This window comes from Malurus melanocephalus, unplaced genomic scaffold (assembly GCF_030028575.1).
Source record: "Malurus melanocephalus ecotype Western Australia unplaced genomic scaffold, MMel_1.1 scaffold_20, whole genome shotgun sequence".
Classification (NCBI taxonomy): domain Eukaryota; kingdom Metazoa; phylum Chordata; class Aves; order Passeriformes; family Maluridae; genus Malurus; species Malurus melanocephalus.
In genome coordinates, this window is record NW_026623252.1 from 2,983,838 (window position 1) to 3,010,990 (window position 27,153).

Below are 27,153 nucleotides of genomic sequence, written 5' to 3' on the forward strand. Positions count from 1 at the left end.
TTTTTGAGAAAGGCAAGAATTTTGTGCTAGAAACAGCTCAGACCTCGGTGACCCATCATGCAATTTAATGCAACTCCTGGCAAACAGAAGCCTGAGAGCCACTTCTTGTTGTCCTCATCAGCTGCTCCCTGATTCTGGTGACAGCATGGAACAAAGCTGTCCCCCCGCAGCTGCTCCACCCCAACCCTTCATTTAATACACACAGAGTTGGATCTTTCAAGAGCCGGAAGGGATGATTGAAAATGCATTGGAGCAGCCACATTGTCACGTGGGAAAATCCCTTTTTTTGGGCACCCAACAGCTGTAGGAATCCCAGACTCTGCCTTGTCCTTGTGGATTTKGAAATCTCATCCTAAATATGTAAATGTATAGGGAATGTGGTATGATAGAGCTTTATGGGATGCTTAGTAGGCTTCAGTGAGGTATTTTAGGCTTTAATGTTAAAGGAGTGCCATTTTTTAAGTGTGCTGACTTAAACTCCTGTAAAAACCAATTATTTCTTACATTGTCTGTGCGTTTTCAGAAGAAATAGATCAGATCAGCCTCACAGTAAAATACCAGGACTCAAAAAAAAAAAGTGCCCTTAAGCATAATATAGTAAGTTTATCTGATCTTCTAGTGTGAAGATATTTCAGATTTTGTTTTTCATTGTCACATTTACTATTTTCTGTGTTATGTCTCACCAGCCAGTGGCTGTGCATATATGCAATATTCTTTCTTTATTAACATGATCATGTRGAAGAGTGAAACAAATGATGACAAGGAAAAGAATGAAAGAAATAACAAAGAAATTCTTCAGGGTGGTTGGAATGCACCATGAAGGGGATCTGARTGTGGAGTTTAGATGGCTCATCTTCTCCACAATATTTTATTTGAACAGCAAAAGCTTAAAAGTGTAAAATAACCTGTTTGAATAGCTATCACATAAGCATTAATATACAGAACAAAAAAATTAAGTCATTAATTAAATCGCTGACAGTGATCCACCAAAACACGTGTGTGCTGTTGTCTCTCAATCAACCGGAGAGATTGAGACATCTGCATTAACTTGTTCAGCATTAGCCTGAGAAAGCAGTGGTTTTACAGGTAAAGTTTCTGTAATAAAAAAATGAAAAGRCATAAATAATAAGATCATGGCAGCTTCATACGGAGTGTGGGACAGGCTGTGAGCTGAGTGCTGATGTCAGCTGATGTGGTAATTGAGGAGAGCCCACTGTCACCAGGGAGAGGCTTTGCTTATTCAGTGGCAGAACTGCTGAGCAGCAAACACACTGCTCCTTGTCCTGCACTGTTTAATGTCTGCTTAAATGGGTTACAACTATTTCATTATTACTGAGCCTGCGCTGATCTGATTAGCTCCTACCCCTGTGCCTGGAGGGGGAGGAGATAATTGTTTCATAAAACAAGGCTCTGGTTTTCAAGAAATGATTTCTGGTGCTCCTGTCTTCAACTGTCCAACAAAAAAAAAGAAAGCCCCTGAGGAAACTTCATTTGCAGAAAGTGCTGAGCAAGGCTAAGAGTCAAAAAATAATGTAAGCATCACCACGTACTTTCCTGAGCCTGTGTGCGCATTGCTCCTGGACTGAGGTTAGCAATTCTGGAATAGATGGCTCTGCTTTCCATATGTTGCAAGGGAGACGCAGGCATTTCCAAGCAGAAGTTTGTGGTCTCATTCCTGACTGAAGGACTGAAACAACATTTTATTCAATAATATGAAATAGGAGAGCTGACCCTGGAGGGGAACCGCTTCAGATCCTGTCGCTCCGAGCACTGGGAGCACTGGGCTGCACAAAGCTTTTCCTGTGGCTGATAGAATTTATTTTCCGCATGCAGACAGACTTGATGGAAAAGTTAGAAGCCCCAGCCACAAATGGATGGTTTGATACATGGCTGTTGATTTTCCTGAGGCAGAGGAAAGAACTAAACCTGCATTTTGAAATATGGAGTGTAGGGTGCKTGCTCCTGCATTGTGCTCAGAGTGGGTATCAGTGCGGCTCCAAATCCCACTGGTGTGTTGCAGATGTTCTGGGAATGCCCAGAACATTCCGTTAGAGTAGCATTAAGAAATGTATGATTTCTGACTGACTTCTAAGAYGAGAGAGAATTACTAATGAAGCCAGGATTACTTTGGATCATTCCCTGGCATTGCTCTTTTACACAGATTTACAAGCAAGATCTTGTAATTAACTTAGAATCTATTTTGACCAAACTGAAGAAAAAGGCACTAAAGATATACATTTTTGATATAAATGCCTAAATCTTCTTCTGTCCCAATACTTTCAAACTGATTTTTTTTTGACCTGAGTCTAACCTTGGGGAAGTACAATCCCTGTCAAATGAAACATAATCCAAATCTGAAACATATGAAAACACATCTCACTTCTGTAAAATTTGGATTGTATGTAACAGGCTTCTGTTCAAACCAAAGTAGCTGAAATACATTATCAAAATCGATTTGGAGCCCAATTTCAGCTTTTTGCTACAGCTGTTGCCAGCTGAAACATGTCCTGTGCTGTCAACAATCAGGTGTTGAGCAGAGAGAYTTTAAAGATCTTGACAAGGTACAGCTGAGCCTACATAGTAAAAGGGAATGCAAAATATATTACAATCTTACAAAAAGATCATAAAACATTCTTAAGAAGAGGTTTTATTCTTATTATTTTATCTTTCCTTTAAAAAAAAGATAAAGCTTCACTCCAAAACCCCTTTATCTGGAATCAGAAAATAATACAAATAATAATGCTTCTCATACAATACTTCATTTGTTAAAAGAAATRTAAGACATTAAGAGGCTAAATCTTCATTGTAATAATGAGCAGATTCATTATTCATGTTTCAAGCCAATAAAAAAAAAGGAGATAGATTATTGGCAAAGTTTTCACACCTTCTAATGCAAGCCTAAGTAGAATATTATTAATTCAGAAACTGGGCTTTTCRCTCACAAAATCATATAGAGCTAGTGTCAATCATATTTATTATTCTCAATGTTTATCAGAATAGATCCTGAGTTTGAGTCGTACTGGAATGATCCAGGCAAGAAAATGTAATTGATTATATTTCATTTTGTCTGTGCCACAGAACTCTAACCAACCATGGCACCAGGGAGAGTCTTTGTTCTGTAAAGCCCACCCTACTACTATCTGTGTGCACTTTATACAGAAACAGGGTGAAAAATAGGTTGTTATTATTTCCCAGGTTGTTGTTATCAGCCAAGGCTGTCTAACACCACAGCAACCAGTGTGGCCTCAAAACTTTGTTCTTTTTTGTCTGAGASTGTTTTTTTCCTCAGTGCTCCATCTTCATGCACTGATCAGTGTCTGCCTGGTAGTGGAAGTTTCCACACACTCAATAAACACACAGCTTCTACCTAAATACACACAGTAGAGCTCTGCCAGAAAAATAAATACGGTGTTATAATTGGCTGCTTTTCCAGTAATACATATTGTGTTACATAAATTACCAGGAATTGAGGCAAATAAGCACTTTAATCCCAAAGGTAAGGCAGGAAGTTTTGCAACCTCTTTTTCCTGCATTCACAGAACTCTCTTTCAGGGACTGTGATTATTTGGCTGTTATCTAATTTCACTGCAGAATAGAAATCTGACTGGAGCATTGCTTTCTGCTGGTTAATTATGAATTTATTAGGGGAATTTTGCCAAATGTCCCTCACTATTAGACCTCGTCGAATCTGAAGTTCAAGCTATCAGACTTCATTTAATGTAATGCATTGCCCTTTTTTTCTGGTCTGCATGTGCTTTTTTGTACTTTTTTGTTCTCAGGTACATTCAATTTTCTCTTTCTGTGTATTATTTGCCAAAGAGGCTCTTTCAAGTTATAGAAATGGGACAAAGTAATTTTTAGAACAGCAAAATATGTAAGGAGGCAAGGTCCCTGGAGATGCAATGAATTTCCAACACAACCAAATAGCTTTCCTGTCCAGTTTGGGTGTTGCTGTTGACAGAGTATCTTGTTAACATCACACCAATGCCTCAGGTGTAGCGAGGCTGTGGAGGGAGCACACGGAATGGGAGGATGTGGAGTGGGAAGGGAACGATTAGACAATCTTATAGGCACATTGACTTTGTGAGGACTTGTTTTGGCCACCTCCCTRCTGTGGAAAGGCTTTGACAGTCCTGAGGTTCTCTCAAGGGTGAACCCCAAAGTGTGTGAGACTGGGCTGCGTTGGGATCACTCAGTGTTCACTCCTCATCAATGAGACCCACACTTAAGGACTGTCATGCTCAGGCACTGCCCTTCAGTTTTCTTGTGGAGTTTTGCTAAAAATGGGGGCTTGCAATGTGTGTCAGACAAATTTGGAGCAGACTGGGGGGTTACCTGGAGGTGTAGGTGCATCCTGTGTGAGCACAACGCCCAGAAGAGGGTTGGGGTTGCAGATTCCCCTCTTGCAGCTGGTGGGATCTTTTCACCCACTAAATCCTGGTGGCTTTTATTCCTGTTTATTCCTGTATTTTAATCCTCCTGTTTTCAGCAGGAGCTGAAGCAGGGCTGCTGAGGGCTGTGTTGAGCCTTTACAAACTAATGTAAAAGGAAAGCTGCCATGATCAGTTGAGCTYCTGAAAAGGGTGGGGGAAAGAGCCTTGCTCGATCTCATAGAAGAAATCTGCACTCAAAATTAAACTGCTGCAGCCTTTCAAAACTTGCCAAGCAAGACAAAAATTTAACTGTTGACATTGACTTAGGTCCTGTCAGTGAAAGGACATGATTTGATCCAATACAGAACCTCTGTGATTTAACACTTTGAGTGATTTCAAGGAGGTTTGAGAAAAGGATGTTACAGGATTTTACAGTAGATGCACAAACATGCTGAGTCAGAGGAGTGATGTTTGTTTATATACCTAGGAAACACTAATAAAACATTTATTTCATGTTTAGGGTTCTTTCTTCCTTGCCTAAGCCTTCATAGTTGGGAAGCTTTTGCTTTGCTTTTGGCAGAAGGAGGAAGACAAGGACAGAGGAAGGGGGAAAATCACACCCTTGCTCGTAGCAGTGAAGTCGTTCCCCCTTCAGCAATCAGTTTCCTTTTACATGCTCAATTTACTGTGCACCAGAGCAAAGTGTGAGCTGTCAGGCTCCTGTGGTGACAGACCTGGATCTAATCCTGCTCCTCCTGACATCAGAGCAGAGCTTGTGCTGCTTCCAGTGGGAGTGGGATGTGCTGACAGTGCTTGTGTGGCTCAGCCCCTCGTGCCTGAGCTCAAAGCAGCCCCTGACAGGAGCGATGGCAGCAGGGTTTAATACTTAATCCTGCTTCTGCTCACTGCGAATTTAAAAAGTGTAAAAATTAAAATTATCTGACACCAGATTTTATCAGATTGAGAAACTCATGAGTAGCTCTGCAAACTGACCCTTGCTAGAAAAACCCAGACTCACAGCTTCGTTTAAATCAGAGGATTGCTCCTTGTTTTGCAGAGCACTCARATTGCAGAGATTAAAATGTCCACAAGTGCTAAGTATGAAGATAAATTGCACAGAGAAGGATTAAATTTGTATTTTCTTTTTAAATGTTTCTAAATACTGGAGGAGAAATGTTTGCATTGTCACAAAAACTGCAGTARCATCTCCTTTAGCACTGCATTTTCCAGGTGTCAGACTCTGGTTTGAAAGAGGGCACAAATGAATGTTCACAATTGGAGGAGAGCTCCATTTTATTGAAGATAAGTAATAATTGAACAAAGTGTTTCATATTGACAGCATCATACTGTCATGTATCTTTTCAGAGACAAATGTACTTTATAGAGTAAGTGTCCTCACATGTCAATGTCTCAGAAAATGTGTTACATTTAGTGAAATAATGGGTAAAAAAAAAAAACAAAACACAGTCATAAATGATGGCAGGCACTTTTTACTGAAATACTGGTAGTTTTACATTCTTGACATGAATAATTGGATATGTCATATGTGAAGCTACCTAGAAATAAAATAGAGGTCATAAAATGTAAAGACATGATAGGATGCATTTATAACAGCATAAACCAAGCTGGCATTTTAATGTCTTAAGTCAGCCCATTTGCTATCCTTGGCCATTGATCTTGGCTGGGAAAGTTCTATGCCAAATTTAAACACATTTTGGAGCTAGAGCCATATGATGAGAAGGTGATAAGATTTGGTTTTGTTAAAAATATTCTGGTTTTGACTGTTACAATTAAGCACAGTAAGAGCACTGGAGGTGGGTTGTGGTATGTTCTTACAAAACCTCCTCAGAAATTCTGTGTCCACCTTCCCAGCAGGTGACTTCCTGGTGTAACTTACCCTGACAATTGTGATTGCAGCTCACACAGAAGAATGTTTCTCAATAGACATGAGAGAGAGTTTAGTTCAGTGTTAGCTCCATGGGATGATTTGAGAGAGCAGTTGTTGGGAAAGAGTACAGTTTGGGAATGCTGRTGCATTTAATGAATTCCTCTGGAGGCATGGAAAAAGGGGTTGGGAGAGGCACTGACTCCTAAGAACAAGCTCGAAATCTCATTAATTTCAACTGGCTGTATAGGTGATTTTAATTACCATGCTTGAACTCAGATTTAATATGGCACAGCAATAAAATAAGTTTTTATGACTATCTAAGTACTCACTGAAATGGTATCACCCTCCACTCCCCCAATTTTTCCAACTAGAGCTGAGCATAGAAGCCACATGCTTTAAAAAAAAAAGTGCCTAGAAAGGGGGCAAAAAAATCCTGATTCCATAGGATTGCCAGCACGCATGTGTGGGGTGGTTTTTTGAAACACCTAAATAGCAGAAGCATTGGCCACGTGTAACCTGGCTTGTGGCTGTGCTTTGCTGTGTGTCTGGAAGTGAGGCAGGCTGGGCACTGTTCTGTTCTTCCTGAGTTTTACTGGGTAAACTGGTATGCAGGGCAAGAGGAATCTACCCGCTACCTGCATTTCCTTTTAATAACTGCACAGTTGTTGGAATGTCCGACTGGTGCGTTTTTGGTGGGTTGTTTCACGTCAGTGCAGAGCCTGGGAATATTCACTGAAGTCTTATGTAAGTGGAAATGTTTTGCATCTTCTATTTTCAATGTAGTTTTACTGAAAGCCCTTTGGAATTTGAATGAACCATTCCAGAWTGTGATTTTCAAAAGAGAAGTCTCTAAAAATAAAATCTTCCCAATMTTTTSAGCTAATGATATCAATRYTGGTRTGATAATTGAARCTAACATTGCTGGAATAGGTGTGCTTCTGGATAAGTATCTGTCCATGTTTGTTTGAAACTCTTAGGAAACATCCAAACCTGGTGAGGCAAGAATGAAGGTTGATGTATTGATGGACATCATTACCTCACCTGGATTTAAGGGAAAGGAATTGGTTTTAAAGTCAATTCTGCAGGGAAAAAGAGAACATTGAGGATAATTAGTCCTGTACTAGCATAGGGAAAGGATGAGKGTTGGACTGGTGTCTGAGTGAGGTTGAGAATGCAATCTGCAGAATACTGAGCTGCTGAGCAGCATTTCTCCCATGGCAACATTTACTGAGGACCTCTTGAGGCAGCGAGAGTTGTGCAAGTGCCCAACCCGCTGTTCATACATGATCCCCTCTGTCTCCTGAATGAGGATATTTAGAGGGTGTGATGCTTATATCCATGAGGCTCTGTGTTCACAGTAAGAAAAACCCTCAGACATGTAGCTACTGATTTATTCTGATGTAGATAAACTTGTACCATTGGATAGAAACATGGGCTTCCACGAAAAACAGGGTGATGCTCTAGCCTTCATACTAACTTCTATTTTTTGTGGAAAAGGAACCTGTAGATAAATTGTTGCCCTTTCTGACCAGGAGATAGCTGGTACAAGACAATCTTGCTGAAATTATCTCAGCTGGAAGGAAAGATGAGTTTATTTTATGTAGCAYTGGGGGAAGGTTCTCAGAAATATTCAGTCAGTCAGTTACCAGAGTGGTAAATGAGATCTCGAGAGCYGGAGCTCATCAGTGTGCAGTGAGAGGGAAGTGGGAAGGAGAGAGGCTGCGTCAGGGCTGGGTGTTTGTGCTCCTGATGGAAAAGTGCAAATCATTTCCTTCCCTTCTGCTGCTGTCATGGTCCATCACTTTAGTCCATTTTCACCTTGCTAAGGGATTCTGGATGGGCCTTCCTGCTTTGCACCTAATTAATCTCTCACAAGCCTGTTCTTGCAGCCTGGCTGCCTGGGATGGTCCAGATCTTACATCAGTGCCTCACAAACAAAATRCCTTCTTTTCCTTTACCTTCCTTTTCCTGTGTTCTTTTACCCCAAGCCCAGTCAAGCAGGTTGAAGATACTCTTCCCCAGCCTTTGAAGAGGACATAGACAGGCCCTGCTATTTCAGGAAAATATCCCCTTTCGTCCAGTGGAACCACTCTCACACTGCAGTATGGAAAGCTGTTTATGTTTTCAAAAATGCGAAGTGCCCACAAAAAAATGCAGCAGGATTTTGCTTGTCAGAAACTGTTCTGCAACTCAGAGCCTCTACAGTGGAACAGGCAAGCAGGAAATCACTGGGCACCTTTGAAAAATGGCATACCCAGGCACAAATAAAAGTGTAAGATCAGAGATGGAAAAGGCACATTCTGTGGTGTAAAACATTGCCATGAGACTGTGAGACAAAAGAATTATTTTATTGAAGTTATTTTACTGTCATATGTCAAAAGATTGTGAATATCAGATACCTGGTGCACTGGGTTCTAACAGCCAAACACTTTATGTCTGGTTTAAAATGAGTCCTTGTGATAAAATAACATGTATAGGCTATATAACARATAACACCGGGTGGCATAATGTATTATCTATAATGGAAAAACATAGATTCTGTAAAATGATACCAGTGGAATCTAATATTTCTTTGAAATCTATTTCCTGGATAATATTTCTCCTCAGAAGCTACGTTATCTCCYTTCTGCTCTCTCTTTGTGGGGACAGGCTTGGTGTTCAGCACAGGATATCATCCCARTCTGGGAAATGGAAAGGCACTAAAATAGATCTGAGGAGTCCCTGTGATAGATCMGTGCTCAGGGGAGTGTCCATCCAAACCTGGCAGCTCTCCTGGCCTGCACCTCACCTGTAGACTCCGATCTCCTGTGCTGTTCTACAGAACACACTCTGGGAGTCTTCTGGGGACATACAGGCAGGAAAAAACGAAGAAAAATCACTTATTTAACTCCCCCCTGCTGACAGCTTCCTTAATAAATATTGTAAGGAATTTCTCTGTTAAGAGCCACCCAGTAATCTAATTTGCAAGCCCCAGTGATATATTCAGCAGCCAGCTCAGGGGAGGTGTGTTTCTACTGTCAGAATCACATGAGCAGGGAATAAAATTCTGAGCTCTCACTGAAAGCTGCAGTAATTTATGATGAGTTGTTGGCTTTTATTTTTTCATACTATTTTTGACTCAGCTGAACAAAGAGGGTAGAACTGTTACTGAGTTTACATTGATTCGTTTTTTCCCACACTAGGCTCCCCTACCCAGTACTTTCACAAGATATAACAATACAAATACTGTACATTTAAGTTTYGCATATTTCTAAAGAAATCATGGAGTGACACTCTTGTATAAYTATGAGTGATGGATCCTGGATCATTTCAATTGTCCTGTTCTTGACATGCTCCTGAAGGAGTTAAGCTTTTGCCAGTCTGCTGAGTTTAAATAATCTCACATTTATTTGTCAGCTCCTGTGTTGTCTGGATGGGGCATCCTTGGGCTCTTCCTTCTCTCCTCCTGGGCACCATTTAAGGAACGTTCTGCTCTAGTGTACACAGAAAGCAAAGCAAAACCCAAAAAGCCTTCATGAGATCCCAGCTGTACAGCCAAGGTCAGGCTGTTTGGTGAGAGAAGTGATTCTCCACAGCAATGTCATYGTGGTTGTGTCCCAGTTCCCTGCAATGGGAAAAGCTTCCTGTCTYGTGTTCCATCTGTATCAGGTCCATCTTCTCAGCTGAGAAGGATCAAAAGGGTTGTCTCAGAAATCAATCAAAGAAAATAAAGCAAAGAGTGAGAAAGCCAGAACAAAAGCTCTAGGGTGTTAGTCCACAGCTGTTCAGCTGGGAGAAGATGCAGTGGTTGGGTGTCACCAGCCCTRAAAGAGTTTCCAGTTCCATTTCACAGTTAATTCCATCTGAGCTGTTGTCAGTTCATGATGAAAACCTCTKTTCTTGGGGTGCACCTGGCTTCCCTCACCTGTGCTTTAAGAACTTGGAGCTTACAGTGGCCACTGATGTGCTTCATCCATAGCCAGAGACATCTTCTTCAGGGAAGAAAGATTTTTGGGTGTCCACAGGGACTTTACCTTAGTGAAGAGCTTGCAGGCATCACTTCCTTTCTCTTTGTGCAGACCTTGAGAGGAAAGCCAGGTTGTCAGCACTCTCTGGCTTTCTTCAGGGTGCACATGGGCACAGCCCAGTAGATCTCTCAGAGCTTTTGGAAGTAAGAAGGAATTTGATATCTATAAAAAGGAATTGGTGCTGTCTCTATCCAACCTTTTCATCTACGTTGCCTTTTAGTTCTGCATCATCAAGGTTTTTGAAGATGCACCCAGGGAGCACAGAGTGGTGCTTTCTTTGTTGCTTCTTAGAATTCAATCGCTTAAAACACACTTCTTCATTTTCTTTTTACCTTCCTGCTGCAGCCTTCAACCCTGGGAAGCAAAGACCAAGGTTTTGTAACTGTCTCTGTGGTGCAGCGCTCTGGTGAGGAATCACTGTCAATGTTCATTTTTCCTGTAGAGGAACAGGCGAGATGCATTCAATGTGTTCTTCATTTACCTAAAGCTGTCTGATGTTGATGTGACCCTGCGGTGCAGGTGCTGCATTCCCGTTCTCTTCCCTTGCAGCGAGAAGTGCCGATACACCCTGCGCGGCCACAAGGAGGCCGTCAACAGCATCGAGTTCCTGCCCTTCTCCAGCACCGCTCTCACCAGCTCTGCCGACAAGACCGTSTCTCTCTGGGATGCCAGGACGGTAAGCAGCCTTTGCCTTGGTTTTTCCTGAATTCAGGCAAAGTGGGGACGTGTGTGGCATGAAAAAAAATGAAACCCAGTGTGAAAACTAGATAGAAAGTAAGGGTSATGTGCCAGTAAAACGCTCACTAACACATTTGTTATCTTCTGACCAAAAGTGTCACCATACAACATTTCCTCTMGAAGGGATCTGCCTCCCCTCCTCCAGAACTCTGCTGATTGCTCACGGACTATGCATTATTTTCTCCATAATATATCACTGTWGGTAGTGACAGAAACTCTGCATCTCTCCCTTTGTTCTGCTCTGCCCTCATTCTTTGGAATAGGTATAAATGGTTTGAGTACACTGGGGAGTGCATTTGTCCCTGCTGCTTTGCAAGCCAAATAKGCAAATTTTGTTCAAGCAGAATTTGAGAACAAGGCAAGAGGAATCTTCTTCCTCTTTCATCAGCAAATCTAATAATTATTGCTGTTTCTGTGGTATGGAGGAACTCTTGAGGTTCTCAATTGTACCTTCAGTTGGTGTTACAGGCACCCTGCATTTCTCAGTGTAAACGTACACGATTCCAGCCTGGAATGGAGAAGGTTGCATTCACAGAAGGGATTTGGGAGGAAGCAGGCAGAGCTATTGCTGTGGATTAAATGATGCTGTCATCAGAGCTATACAAACACAGGATAAGAAAAACTGCCATGGAAATGACAGTGGAATACTTGAGATGCTCATTAGGCAATTTCTATTTATGGATCGTAGGAACAAACTGAATAGAAGGTCATTTAATAATAATAATAATCCTGGTCAGAAAGCACAATGAGTTAAAATGAAGCTAGTCAAGACTCATTATTCCTAAATGCATTGGTTTGTAGGAATATTTGATATCCAAATATGAATAATTCAAAAYGAGGAAAAAAATTATTGAAATCCAAACAAAAGTGAAATGCTTAATGGAAAAATAGATTTCTGCTTTGTTTTGTTTTCAATAAACCCTGCAAGAAACTTTATCTTGCAAATATCTCAGTAATCTCCTGCTCATAGCAAATTAACAGAGTCATCAAGGAGTTTTCCTTTGACAAAYAGAAGGGAAAAGCCTCTATATTTGCTTACCAGCATTGTTTTTCAGCTTTGGGTAATTTTGCTAAGTTAGGAAAGACCTTTTGTGAAAAGAAAACGTTGTGTATGGGATTTTGTTATGTATTTATGCTGTTGATTTTTTTCCCTGTTCAGTGGGAAATCTTGCAGGTTTGGGATAAATGCCCACAGTGAAACATCACTTGAGGTGAATCCCTGTGAAGACACCTCTAAATGCTGAATGATATTAAATGTTCCCTCCAGAAAGAAGATTAATTATTTTGTCCCATTAATTGGGAATAGAGTATTTTCTCACCTCTGTGAGATCAATTAGCATCAAGGAGTACATTTAAGATTATTTTAATGAAACAWGAAAACCATGCTTGGGTTTGTTTTCTCATAAATCAGATTCCTATTGCTAATCACATKTTGCTCTTCAATCATTAAGTGCAGTCAGCTCTTTATTATTAAAGATAATGGATACAGAGAACTGTAAGTCAGAGCAGTGTAAGTTGAATGGACAATGAGCTCTGGATTTGGGGCAGGATGGAACATAAATCTTTGTAATTACCAAGCTGGAAGTATAATGCAGCCTGCAGACTTTGGAMACACAGGGTGTTTCTTTTTCCACTTTATTTTTTTTTCCTGCATAACAGAGAGCAAGATCTCATGGTTTAAAAAATCTACATCACATTGACTTTAAAATTAAACCTAAGATATATGTTGCCTACAGCAAAGTGAGAACAGAGAAAGATGAATAGCACTTGTGGCTCTTTTGAAACATTGAGGGAGAGTTACAGATTTGGTGTTGGATTTGGACAGGACACACGCTCACGCTGTGCCAGACACACAGTAGATCAGATGTGGACACCCAGGCTTCAGTTCACTGGTGGGAATTTCGTGCCAGTGAAGCTGATGGCTCTGGCGCCAAGATAAGCTGTGGAATTTATTCCTCTTTGTGCCAGTTTCATAGAAAGAGAAGCACGTTCTGGCTTTTCACCAGAGCATTTCCTTACTGACACACCAGGGAGAGCATCTCCACTCATGAATTGCAAAGTGTGTCCAGTGATGAATGGGAGAGGTGCAAAAGAGCCCCTGACCCCCTGAATACAAGTTCCCCTGCCTGGGTTAATTCCTCCCATGATGAGGGACCTGCCACTCCTCTGCATCTCCSACAGCCTCAGGAGCCATTTCTTGGGGCTGGTCACATTTGTCTTCACACCATTTGAGCCAAGCTGAACCTCTGCACTTTTTCAGACTGATGAGATACCAAATATTTATACACTTAAATAATTAAATTCAAGGGTGGAAAAGATGTACTCACATTTTTCATTCTACATGTTTGAAACTTATTGATTTAGTAACTATCTCATCTGCTTTCTGATTTTTGAAATGTCAGGTTCTATAACTGGATATTTCATTTTTGAAAACGTTGTGGAGAGACTGTCATTTAAAAGGCAGCATTCAGTAGTACTGCCCTGAGGAACGTGTCCAGCAAGGATTTGGGATGAATTCTGTGCGTCCTTAACAGGACAGGCCCATTCACATCAGTGACACTGTTCTTGTGAACAGAGTTCAGAACATACCCAGCTCTGTAAAAAGTCACAGTTGTACAATGCTCTTTTTCTATTTCATTTTGTGAAATAATAAGCATTTGAGATATTGTTTGATAATTCTTGTCCATTTTGGTCTCTACTGCTCACTGATACTCAAGTTTAATATTTTAGTTATCCAGAATATATTTCTTTATRCAGTGCAGCTCAGTGATTTAAGGTTTTACTGTGCTCCTTTTCCAAAAGATTGCTGCATAACACAAATAAAAGGATCCCATTCCCACCCCATTATCAAACTAATRCCTCTGACATTCAGGCAGGAAGGCATCAAGGATGTCAACTTTTATCTGTTTGGGTCAAAGATGACTTGAGCAGGGTACAGCAGCGCAGCAGAACAGTGACCAGATGCCAGTTCTGGCTCTGCACATCAAATTGTGTCCTTGTCAGTAATTTGTGGGCTGAACAGCAGAATCAAAAGTTAGAAGCTCCAAGGTAGTGTGGTCCTTGATGAATAATGCAGGCAACAATCTCGTAGGAAAAGGGAAAAAAACAGAATTAAATTGCCCACAATCCTGCCTGAACAGAAGCAAGAGGCTCCCAGGAATAACCGGGCTCTGGCCATTTTCCTCCTCAGAAAGTCCTGCAGAGTTTCCCGTGCCCCAGATCGAGGGAGGGCAGTGGGAATGCAGGCAGAGCCTCCTTTCAGGCTCCTGCAGGGATATCTGTGCCTGGCTGTGGAGAAACTGCATCTCTCAGCCCCTGGGAATGGTTCCTGAGTGTGCAGCACCTCCCTTCATTCGGCAGGGCAGGCTCTAGGGCTGCACCACACCCAGAGGAATTCATTAGGATGGAGTAGTCAGGGAAAAGGGGGGGAGGAGGCTTCTGTAGGGCCGCGTGTTGTCTTCATGTGGCGTTGGATAAAAGAGGTTCTTACACAGAGCCCTTTTTAGAGCATTAGTTGCTAATAAATTGCAGCTTCTGTGCTCCCAGTGTCTGCTTATCATGGTCTGCTAATGGCTCTCGAGCATTAGCTGAGTTTGATGGAGTTCCCATGCAATTAGGGCTCTGGGAAACAGCAGGGAAACCCAAATGAATGTGCCACCTGGTAGGAGAAGCAGCAACACTCGGCTCCCCCAGCACCACGTTCTGTGCAGTGTTACAGGGGAGGTTTCTGCCTGCTCTGCTCTGCTTTGCCTTTTCACGATCTGCCCCACAGAGATCCCAAAATGCATCCAAAGAAATGGCAGAGTAAACCCCAAGAATTGGGGGGAGGTCATTTGCATTTTTGCCTTTGTAAAAGAGCTCTGGTTGAGGGCATTTGAGTCATTTGAGGACAGCGGCCATTTCGAAGGGCTTTTCACTCTGTGTCCTACCCGAGAATAAATAAATCCATGCACAGGGCAGTTTCTGAGCTGTTGGCTGAGGTTTCCAGCTGTGCTGCAGCATTTTAATGATGAGCACTTGGCTGCCTGTGTGTTTCATATGGATGTAGAATAATTACAAGGATGCTGATCTAAGCTGCAGCCTTGCAATTTTCTCCTTCACAATACAGCCCATCCTCTCCCACCCTGGGATGTCTTTGGCCTGGGACAGCCTTGCTGTGATTCCTGTTGCAGCTCAAAGCTGGTTAACTTTTGGTTAAATTCAGGGAAGTTGTCCCAAACTGGTAATTTCCTCAGATAACCTTTCTAATTTATATTCTTCTAATRAAATTATCTTTTAGACCACTTATTTTCCAGTGCTTTTTATCGCTATTTAGTAATTTTTTAATTAGTAATTCCTGTTGTCATTTTGTTTCTTCCATGAAATATAAAATAGCTTTCAGACATTTTATTTTTCAATATGGATTTTGTCAGAACCTTTTTATCGGTAGATTTAAAGCACATGGGAACACCCAGAACTTTGCAGGAATTCTGCCTGTCTGTGGTGGGGGTTTCTGTGCCYGTGTCCCTTTGGAATTCATGAGACAAATTTCGGAAAAATGACAGAGTATTTAAGGATTAGGTGCATGGGACAAGCACTGAGCAGCCTAAAGGGAGTGATTTTGAAAAGCAATCTGGTTGTCTTTATAATTTTTGGCCTATTCCAGTTGATTTATCCCCAGGTAAACACCTTAGACACAAAATTATCAGTCAGCATCTCCTCAAGGTATTGGATTTGTCAGTTTTATTTGAACCCTTTTGAACTCCTGAGGAATGAATTCATGAGCCGAGTGGATGGACAGGATGGGTCATTTAAAAAACCTTTGACAGGCAGTTTAAAGTCCAAATCAATCCTCTTCAAAAGTAGGTCAAAGATTGAAGTTGTCAGTATTGGAGACAAAGAGCTCTTCCATGCAAACTCCAAATCTCCCAGTGCAATTGAATTATTTTGCTGTAAATAAGGGATGTGCAAGGATAAGTCCAGTTCCTGGCATGAAGTGTAACAAATTCTGTGTTCCTGATTCTGTGCATTTGTAAATAATGGGTTCATATTTTAAAACTCCCTGTCTTAACATGAAAAGGAATTTGAGACACAGTGAAATATGAAATCAAGAACAAATTGTTATGAATACACATTATGCTTTCTCCCAGAAGTAATATCACAAAAGACAAAAGTAAAACTTGAAAAGGTTTATGTTAAATCTGTTTGGGATGCTTTCATAGAGACTTAGTGCCAGTTTTTTCAAAACCAGAAGTATGGCTGAGGAAAAAAGTAAAGATTTCTTTCAAATATTGAAAAATAATTTGGAAAAAAAAAAAAAGCTTGATTTGGTCACTGCAGTTCTTAAAAATGCTACTTTATATCAAAACAACTTCAGTGGAAAAGGTGGATTGAAATAAAATATTTCAAATATTGAACATATAAGTGTGACTTGGATCTATGGACCCCAGATGCAAGCAAGAAAATATCCCATGTTCTTGTTTTGCTGTGGGATTTTTTTCTTCCTGAGAGGCAGAAAAACCCCTGCCCTTCAAACCGTGTGTRGCTGCYGTCCCTAGGATCATCCTCAGACTGSAACTGTCTTTCCTTTGGACTTGTTCCTCCTTTGTCTTGTCTTGCTGACTTTGTTCCCAAATAAAACYATTAAATCCCAGTTTAACAAACTATGTAATCAGCTGATCTCCCAGGCGTTTCTCCCTTGTTAAACCAGGTTTAAATTAGACTAAACCTTTTAGATCAGACAAGTTGTTCTGCAAAGCWCAACRGCTGGACTTGATGATCTTAAAGGTCTTTTGCAGCCTAAATGATTCCATAATTCTAAAGCTCCAAGTGAATTAGTGGCCTTTAAAAGGTTACAATTGTTTTATTAAGCCTTTCCTGTTCCCTGATACACACAGGCCTCTCCAGTGGATGTCAGAGTCCTGTTGCCAGTGGGATTTCAGCCCATTAATGAGTTGTATTCCTTTGCCTTTGTAGACAAGCTACATCCCTAATTTCAAGGGTAAGTCTTTGAGAAGACACGACAGTTCTGTGTGTGAAAGCTTAATCTCCAGCCTGACTTGCAATTCATGTGAAATGTATGAACGGCAGTGAGGCAGTTGGTTAGATGAAAGTAGCATTTTCATCACGATATTCAGTCATTTAAGGTCCTGCTGGAGAGCCACAGAATCTGCTGAGCTGGAAGGGATCCAGTGGGATCATCCAGTGCCACTCCTGGCCCTGCACAGACCCCAACAATATCACCCGTGCCTCCCTGAGAGCACTGTCCAAATGCTCCTGGAGCTCTGGCAGCCTCGGGGCCGGGACCATTCCCTGGGGTGCCTGTTCCAAGAGCCCCAGGGTCCTCTGCAGCCGGGTGTTTTCCTTCCTATGCAGTCRTGGTTTCCCCGAGGGCTCTGCGGGACTTTTCTCCAGAAGTTTCCACCTTCAGACCAGGCTCCTTCTAGTGTAGTCCTACCTATCTTTAACTGCCTGTGTCTTGGAACAAGTGCTGGCTCCTTCCTCACATCCCTGCCTTCCCCAGAGTCAGAGCTGGAATCACAGAAGATCCTGGGATCCTTCCCTACCATGCTCTAGCCATGCCTGGAATCCCTCATTGCTGCCACGCTCCCCAAACTCCCAGCACATGGACTGTCTCCACTGCTGCAGCCCTGCAGAGCTCAGTGCTCTCACCAAAGCTTCTGCTGTGCTCCAAGGCTCCCTTTCATCCCTGTGCTGTTTCCCTCGATCCCCAGATGGGTGATGGGGAGGTGCTGCTCCCAGGCAAGGCTCTGTGGACTGATGGAGCCATGTGCTGTAATTACAAATGAGGGACACTCCAGGCTGCAGCTCTGCAATTCCCACCGCACTGGCAGCTCCCTGGGATGGCTCACAAACGGCAGAGAAGGAGTACAGGGAAGGGAGCAATAATTCACCACCCATTGAGGCCGATTTCATCCTTTTTCACTTACTGCTGGTTATCTTAGAATATCAGTAGTAATTAGAGAGCTCTAAATAGATAAATTGAACGTTCTGGCAGTCTGGCCATGGGTTCCGGTAAACATTGCGTGGCTCCTGGCGCGGGGTCTTGGGGGAGTGTGGGGGAAATGAAAATGAGGGAAATGGAGTGAGGGAAGCAGGTTGGGCTCCTGCCTGGGCAGGGAGCAGACTGACCTGAATCTGAACTYCTCACCAGCTGCCTGTGTCCATCCATAATGTGTGGGCAGGATATATTGCAGTAAGGATGAGCTTAATTTCTGTGTCGCCAATGTCACTTTGAAACAAAATGGGAGTAAAGTTCTTTCAAAGGCTTTGGGAAAGGCCTGGCTGCAGAATAACATTTGCATTGACTTCTTGGTCCTAAAACTCTAATTAAATTATTGATTATGAAGCTGGCTGCTTTCTTAATAGTTCCTAATGTAACAATTAAACCAAAGTAAGTAATTAAAAATGAAAAGATTGGTCCACAAGTACAATCTTCAAAAGGTCATTTTCAACTTAATCGCTTTTTTGAAAGAGGCAGGAATAAAACAAATGAGTCATTAACAAAAAAGCAATTTGGTGTGTGCATGTGTGTAATAATGTTTCTACCAGATGACCACTGACCACACAATACCTAAATTAATTTAAAATAATGGCTAAATTTACTTAGTTGATACCATATTAACACATCTCTTCCAGACCAGGCCTCTGGTGTGTGAAATGAAGTGGAAGATACAATGCTGTAGCATGTTTGTACTCTGGACAGCTGAGAGCCCAGAGAAGCCAGAAACCTCAGCCAAAGAGCACAAATTTTCACTGGAACTGTTATGTTACTGTTTAATATCATAAACAATGCTTTGTACTACACTGACCATTTATTTTTATTATTATTTTATAAGCACAAGAAGTAAGAGTTTAGAAGCCAATCAGGCTGGTCTATAGATGTTTACAGGTGTGAAAGGTGGCAGTGAGGGGAGCACGAATGTGTTCGCCAGAAAAATTTCAAAAGACCACTTAACACTGATGCTTTGGATAGTGATTGCTGTGCTGGCTGCATTTGGATTCTGCTTCAACACCTCTGCTCCGAAACAAATCCTCTTCTTGATGAGGCAGTAGAGGGGGGAAATCACTGAGCAGTTCAGGTTGTGAGAGAAATAGATAAATCTGTCGRTCTGTGAAGTTAAAGGCCATGCTGACTGTGGCTACACATTCTCAGAAAAATCTATTAAAATCCAAACAAGCCCCAAACCTTACAAATCAATTTTCTTTCTTCTAACAATAACGTGAGGTAATGTATTTTCAATCAGTATGTTTTCAGTTTGATAAAAAYTGAATCAAAATACTGATGATGACTCGATGTGTTTGTACAGATTACTCCTTTCYAACTGCTCATGGATACATTTATTCCCATTCTGGTTCCACACACACCATTCTGGTTCAGGGGGTGGCTGCTTTGGACTTCAAGTCCTTTTCATRAGAGCAAACAAGATACTGCCTGGGAAATGGCTTGAACTGAGAAGCAGGCAGACCTTTGGGATGACTTCAGTTGTGTTGGGTTCAGAATTTCAGACTTCACAAGGTTTTTGTGTAAAAATATTTTCTTATTGCTTCCAGAAAGCTTAAGCAGTCAATTTTGTCATGTGCAGAATACCTTAGCACTGGATAGCCCTGGTTTGGAAGGAAAAGCTGTAGGCTGCCAAATTGGTTTTGGGTAGAATACCTCATGCAGAGCTGATGGCTGGTGAGGGTTTGAGTGGGAATTCACACTTCAAACGTTGCCCATAGGATGGAATTTTTGTTGTGCATATTTAATGTACAGGGAGCTGCCAGGCACACACAGGTGTTAAACTGTTCTATGCTCTGACACCCTGAAGGCACCAACACAGGGAGGTGKTGTTCACATGCCACAGTCCAAGGCCAAAATGCAGCCCCTTTGACTGCAGCTGCATTCATCTGCCACATTTAGAAACACAATTAATAGTTGAGCGTATTTGATGTTGAGRGGCAGAGKGGTTGGTCTGTTGCAATAGTGATAYAAAAACTGGGAGTGGTTCTTGTGTTCCTCACAGCCCCAGGGATTTGCATGTGGGTGGTAGGCAAATCACCAGATCCCCATATGACTTCACCAGATCCCCATATGATTTCACCAGATCCCCGTATGACTTCACCAGATCCCCATATGAGTTCACCAGATCCCCATATGACTTCACCAGATCCCCATATCACTGCACCAGTTCCCCATATCACTGCACCAGTTCTCTATATCACTGCACCAGATCACTTTGCCAGATCCCCATATCACTGCACTAGATCACTTCATCTCTCTTCCATCTCCCATTTCACCCTTGGACTGCAGCGCTGGGCATGACAAAAACACATTAAAAAGTGAGTCTTGCCTTGTCAGTGTGCTGTGCTAACAACCTACAGAGCACAAGATATGCCAAGTTGGAAGGGACCCCTAAGGATCATCAAGATGTTTCAACTRAGATCCTGAAACACAACATAAAGAATCCTTTTCTCCACTCGTGTCTTTTGGGTTGTTCTGTAGAAAGAATTCATTTGATGCAAATGAGGGWCAGACCTGGTTGCTGAAATGTGGGGGTGGGATGAAGAATGTGCCAGAGAAGGATCTTCAGGTGTTGAACAGTATCAGTGTGSATTGGGAGACATGGGCATGGGCTGTTGGAGAGGACACCCCACGAGGAGCTTTTGTGTTGTACAGTTGTATTTTTAAATGCTCCAGGAGACAATCCTGATGGGATTTCATAGTGCCTGTAGAAATGGGAGCACGTTTGCTTGCTGCCTTGCAGATGAGCTGCTGTCATGGCACTGGAAATTTTGAGATTGTCAGAACTAGCAGTGACTCTGTGGAGAACTGTCCCTTCTGCTACCCTGAGAGCCCCGAGTGTCCCTCACTCAGCAAGAAAGCACTGCTAATTGCATGCTGAAATTTATGTGAGGCAATGGAAATACATCTGTCTCCATCGCTGGGCCCAGCTGGAATTTCCCATCAACGGGACAGTGTTCCAGTCAGAGGTGTGGCTTGCTGTGTCACTGCAGTTGACAGCCAGGTTTTCTTGCACTGTGACATTTGCCAGGCTGTTCAGCTGAGGACAGGCTTCTCCTCTGAGTACCCTGAGATTTTCTCTGCGTGTTTTCTCCTCCTGTGTGTACTGGCATCTCCTTTATTTTCTTGGAACAATTAGACATACCTCAAAGACACACATTTGTCAAGGCAGTCAGCATGCAATTGCTCATCCCTGCCATAAATCCCAGTGTCCCACACTATCCCRTGACAAATCCAACTGTGAGTGCACTAATCCCCTCACAAATGTTATGTTTGGATGGTTTGTGTCCTGCTTTCCTGGCAGGCTGGGGTCTGTGAGTTTCTTWTCAGGAGAGCAGTCCCAGAGCCCCTCTTGACTGCAGGGTGATTTCAGACCTAGAGCAGAAAAATCATCTTCAGCAGCGGCATCATGGTCTCTCAAATTGAGATYTCTGCCAATAGTTCACTGTGGCACTACTACAATTAATTGTTTCAGGACTCAAAGTGTCCTGGCACCAGGACAGGCGGAATGAGGTGCTGCCAAAAAGGTACCACCAGTTGATCCACTGGGAACTGGCTGTTCCCGCTCTGCTCAGCGTGGTTTTCAGGACAGAAAGTATTTACCGGTAAAGACTGGTTTTACAGTTTGTTTAGCTTCTCATTTTCTCTAAAAATAAATATGTGATTATTGCATTCCTGTTTTCCCTCTTCTGTGGCTCAAGCCCAGCTTCTCTGCCTCCAAGTGGGTTTCAGGCCAGGCTTTTGCAAATGATAGTATTTTGTGTGCCAGTCCCTTACTCAGCTGATTGTTTCTTTGGTCTCAGAAAGCATTTTATAGAGAAGCAATAATCTTTCAGAAATAAGACATCACACTCTCATTGGAAATACTGAACTGGTAAGCAAGAAGCAGAATTCAGCAGTGTGGCAAAGCCTTTGTCCATGATCTTCCCCTGCTGGTGACGATGGTCCAGCATCAATGGCCCAATCCTGCACTGCGAACAAACCAGAGGAAAGGTGTTATTTGGTGCTGGATGTTGATGCAACRGTGCCTACTGTTGATTTCAATCTCTCTGGTTTGTATGAGATTTGTGCAAAAACAGCAAAGAATTGCTTGAGCAAMAAGTTACAGAAGTGCGGGAGTGGCCAGGACCTGGGCCAATGCTGTCCCACTTCCCAGCTCCACCCAGTAGTGCCATGAGACTGGTCTTACTGGTTAAGATGGAACCCTARAAAGTTGAGTTTGAAACTCACAGCATTTGGAAATGCATGTGGAATTTATTTGACCCAATTAAAGTGCAAATAAGTGTCAGTTGTATTTGTATGAGTGTAATTGGAGCTTATAAAAAGTCAGGCTCATGGGAAATGGGATAGGTAATGCAAGATACCATGAGGGAAAAAAATTAAGCAGTTTTATTCCAGGAAAAAATTTCTAACATATTTTAATAATTTTGATTTAGAGGCAGTTTTGTGGTGAAGATGGATCCCTCTAAAACTTCTGTTTTTCTAATCTGGAAAATGGAGTTTGCAAGATCTGCTGTGAATTTGCAGAATTTTTTTATTTTTTTAATCCAAAAAGTACTCTTTTTCTGGATGAAAATGCACATATTGCTTTTAATTCAGACTSTGGTGCTTCCAGTGGAGTGTGACTTGCTGTAAAGGAGAGTTAAACAACTGCTGAACATGTAAAATCATGTGTCTACAAGTATGGGGCCACACACGTTTTCCAGAAATATTTTGCTACCCCAGAAACACTTAGGGAGTGAAGAGTAAATGTCTGTGTTAAATCTAAAATGATAAAGACATTTCTCRACACTGATGATAACTAAGAAGGCAGTAAATTGTGTTCACAGATGTAATGTTCAAAATTGGGCTGGGTTTGTGGTGACAGCCCCCATCTGCTGTCTGACTTACCACTTCTGAGAGTTCAGTTATTAAACAAATTAATGGAGCAATTTACATTTCTTACTCACTCAACATTAGCAAGTGGATTGAATTTCCTAATTAGCATGTAAGGAAATGGATAATAAAGCTTTTCCCAAAAAAATATGCATTGCCGATTTTCACACCTTATTCCAAATTTTCTCATTTTTTAACCTGCCAAAATGAAATAAATGTCTGCTGAGGGTATGAAAAAGAAGTAATTCTTTCTTCTTTAACTTCCTCTTAATTAACTTTTAATGTATGCTGTTACTCAGGGATCATTCCTTAATACTAAATGTGTCTAAAACAGAAAAGACAGATTTAAATGATTTAGATAAACATCTGCTGAACACAGGGGTATGAAATTACAAATTCAGAAAAGCAGTGGCTTTCTGCCAGCATTCACAGACAAAAAAATAGCCACAAAAAATTGTTTTCCATTTCTGTAAATCTTCTTGCCTTCATAAGCTCAGAGGAAATGATCACTTCTTTAGGTGCCAGTAACAGGATTTCAAGTGGTGTCTATATTATATATTTATATATAATATAAACTTTCTGAATAGCACCAAATTGCTCTATGAGCATCACCAAAGTAGCAGAGATTTTGATAGAGGGTATCTTCTTTCTGGTATAAAATTCAATGTTTTGACTTGTTCTGGAGCAGCCATATTTTCTTTAATTTAAGACCAGGAAAGGAAAGAGTTCCATAGCTTCTGCCTACCTGACTCTGTATAAAGTTAATCCATACTGGTGTTAAATAACACTGTTTAGATAAATTGGTTCTGTCTTTATCAATTTAGAACAATCTTCATAAGTAATGTGCAGTAAGAGGGTATTAAAATAATTGCCTGCTATTTATTTTCAGCAATATTCAACTGTCAAAAAAGGCATAATAAAAAGAAATATTTCATGGCAATCTCAAGATTTCCAATAGTTGAATCAATACAGTAAACACAATATAGTTTTCCAAATAATTAAAGAGGCTCAGGATATTTTACGGACCTAAACACAAAATCACTCTTAACATTGTTTGAAAGTTATCTGATGGAAGAGAATTTAATCATAAAAACCTGATTGATCCAATTATTCCTGTGGAAACATCTTTATTTTGCCAGCTCTCTCAGCTGGGTAGCATCCCAGTAACATTTCCTCCATTCCCTGGAGGGGAACAGGGAGGGCTCAGTGCAGGTGCCCAGGGAGGATTTCTGGGGTGGGCAGAGTGGGCAGTACCTGGCAAAGGAGCTGCTCTGCTGTGAGGGCCTGGGCAGCCCAGGGATGTCTGGCTGGAACTGGTTTTGACAATAAATTTACCCTAGAACTGAAGTAGAAATAGAGCTCAGATCCCATATCTTGTATTAGATATGTGAAATGGGTCACTTGGGTGCTTGTACCCCCACATGGGCTGTGTCCTCCACCTGCAAGATTGAGATGATGGGATTAGTGTGAAAAGTCAAGAGGTTTGAAACTTTCTGTGCATCAATATATGGAAGAAACCTCTGTTCTGCAAAACAAGAATGTAGTGTCTAAAGAATTTTGGATATTCCTTTCTGACAGTTTTGATCTTTTTTTTAGTTTCTAACCAAATACTTAAGCCATAATTTATTTATATTTTAGAACAGAAACTTGCTTTGATTCAGTAAGCCTAAACTTTCTAAAAGGTGTTTTTCAGCACTTCTGGTAATATTTTACCAGATCTGTGTCAGTTGATTTATTTAAACTGAYCTGTTCCTTGACCAGGTTAATTGTTAGAAGAGGACTATTTCCCACATTGTCAATAGTTGTTGACAACACTTCTGTTAATAACGGGACATGAATTAAATCATGAGGGAAATCATAAATGGGAGTAAAATCAGAGCTCTGTGCTGGGTGCTCAGGATTGTTCCAGCTCTGGAATAACAGAGTGTTCTGATTTTTTATGGCTGCGCYCATGGTGGCCCCTACAAAATTCCTGCCCTGATGAGAAGTGTCCCACAAGTAAGGGGTGTCCCATTCTATGCCCAGATTTTTTCTTAATGCTGTACCAAACCCCACATAATTCCATGACCAAAAGAGGGAAAATTATCTAAGTGATAGCCTCAAGACAAAATAAATTAGGTAGACTTGCTTCAGTCTCTGTCAATGTTACTGTCCCATTTTTGAGAGGGATCTGGGATGGAACAAGAGGGAAGATGACAGGGTAGAGTAGATGGATCATGTTATCCTTCTCTCTCAGGTAGCTATGGATGGTGTAGGTTAAGAGAGAGAAAGATGATAAAAAGATAAAATCAAGGATAAATGAAGAATAAGTAGTAAGAAAGATGGATGTGAAAGCAAAATAAGCAGTGGTGTCAAGAGAAAAAACAGGGCATAAAAGAGCTTAAGAAAAGGAAACAGCAAACAAAAAATCAGGATGTATTATATATTTTTGGTATCTGTTTTCTGCTCAGAAGCTCCTACCAAATAAAAGGCTCTATAATAGTGATTGATTTGTAATCTCTGGTGTCATTGCCCTTGCTTCCCCCAAAGCCTTCTGGAGGCTGGCTGCAGACAGCCTGTTGAAAAGTATGAATTGCAGCAAAGAAATGGTTCCTGGCAAAAAGAGGGATTGCTAATCAATTCCCTTCCTGCCAGGCAGGGCTGCTCCCTCCCATCAGATTTGCTGCCTGGTATCCTGTATGTGAAAAGCTGCCAGCCACGGTGCCCGGGGAGGACAGGGGGATAGCAGGATGGCAAATCAATCATTCCCATTGCTGCTGGAGCCCACCGGGGAACGCTGAGGACGCACAGCATGTCTTGAGATCGATAATTCAGTTGTTTCTCAGGTGAACAAAAATTGGGTGGCTTCTCAGCGCTCAATGCCACCCCTGGGCCGGTGGTCCCTGGGGGAACAATGGTGACACTGGGATTTCCAGCTGGAGAGCRTGCTGGCAGCAGGAGCTGCAGCCGGGCTGCCCAGGGCACGTGCTTGGGGTGAGCTCCTGTGCTGCCGCAGAACTGCCGTGGCTTTCTCTTCTTCTCATGTGTCCAGAGCACAGGGCAGGCAGCCTTTTGAGGAGAAATGTGCGGTGTCTCCTTAGGACCAGAACAGCAGAGGCTGCTGCTCCCAAGGAAGGGCAGGACTGGAGGAGGTTTCCCAGCAGTTGTACCTTCAGAGAGCAGAGTGAGGTCTTGGGAGGAGGAGAGCACAACCTGAGCTGAAATCCCAAAGGAGAATTTGGGACAGTGTGCTGGAGCACCTGCAGCAAACAGGCAGCACATTCCCACGGTGAGCTCCTCTGTCCTCTTTGGGGCCAAGGAATCAGGCCAGGGCCTTCAGAGAAAGAGAAGCTGAAGGCATTGGGTGGCAGAGCTGTCCTTGCACCCTGCTGTGATGCTCCAAGGTGGGATAAGGTGTTCCTTGTAACCACGAGGGAGGGTGGGAGACTGCAGGTGAGCCCATCCCACTGCCACCCACCTCAGCAAAGGTCCTTTCAGCCTCCTCCAGGGGATACAGAAGGAATAAATAAAAACGCAAAAGAGGAATTGCTAAAACTGTCCCTTGATAACCAAATGGTTGATCATAAATTGGAGTGTCTATGCAAATGAAGTAAATAATTAAAAACTCCAAGAACAGCACTGACTAGGTGGTTGATGGCTGGCAATTATAAACGCTGAATTTTTAATATGCATACATCTAAGGAGCCAGTAAAAATTAGCTCCTAGACTAATGGACTTGCCTTTCTTCCAAGGCAGAATTTTAATGAGAGCATTATTTATAGCAGAGACCAAGAACGAGCATTTTCTTGCTTAGTCTCATTTCTTCTTTGCTGGCACTTTATTCATTAACCTCTGAACTTCTCTAGAGAAGAATAATACTCTACACAGTGGAGGGCAAAGATCACCCTGACCCCCTGAAATTAGTCACGGGTCGGGTATTGTTAAGAGAGYTACGTCTTCTAACAAATAATATTCATAAAACCCCGTTGGTGATATGTCCTCATTTCCTGCTGGTTTCTGGGTCATTTATCTGCAGTTCAGCTCACTGAAGAGAAAATGAACAGAATTTTGTGTCTCGTAGTGCAAAAGCTTCTTGTGCCATCTTGTCTTATTCTGTGCAATGCTGTGAGATTTTAGAATTTTATTTGAAAATTTGCAGAACTGGAATGCAAGTTATAGGTCATGTGCATTTTATTTGCTTTCCTTTTGAGCTGCTTTTTGTTAAAATTTTTTATGTTAATTTTTTTTTAATTAAAGAAGACTTGTCTGTCTTTCAGTAATCAGGAA

At 41.8% G+C, this 27,153-nt stretch overlaps 1 protein-coding gene across 1 annotated transcript in view; it reads left to right on the forward strand.

Moving 5' to 3' along the window:
- The window catches only part of SPAG16 (sperm associated antigen 16), a 342,338-nt gene that overhangs the window by 189,608 nt on the left and 125,577 nt on the right, over positions 1-27,153 (forward strand). Inside the window, exon 12 of the mRNA XM_057389798.1 lies at positions 10,818-10,944. Within this exon, the coding sequence (XP_057245781.1) occupies positions 10,818-10,944 (127 nt within the window). The remainder of the gene's footprint in view (positions 1-10,817; positions 10,945-27,153) is intronic.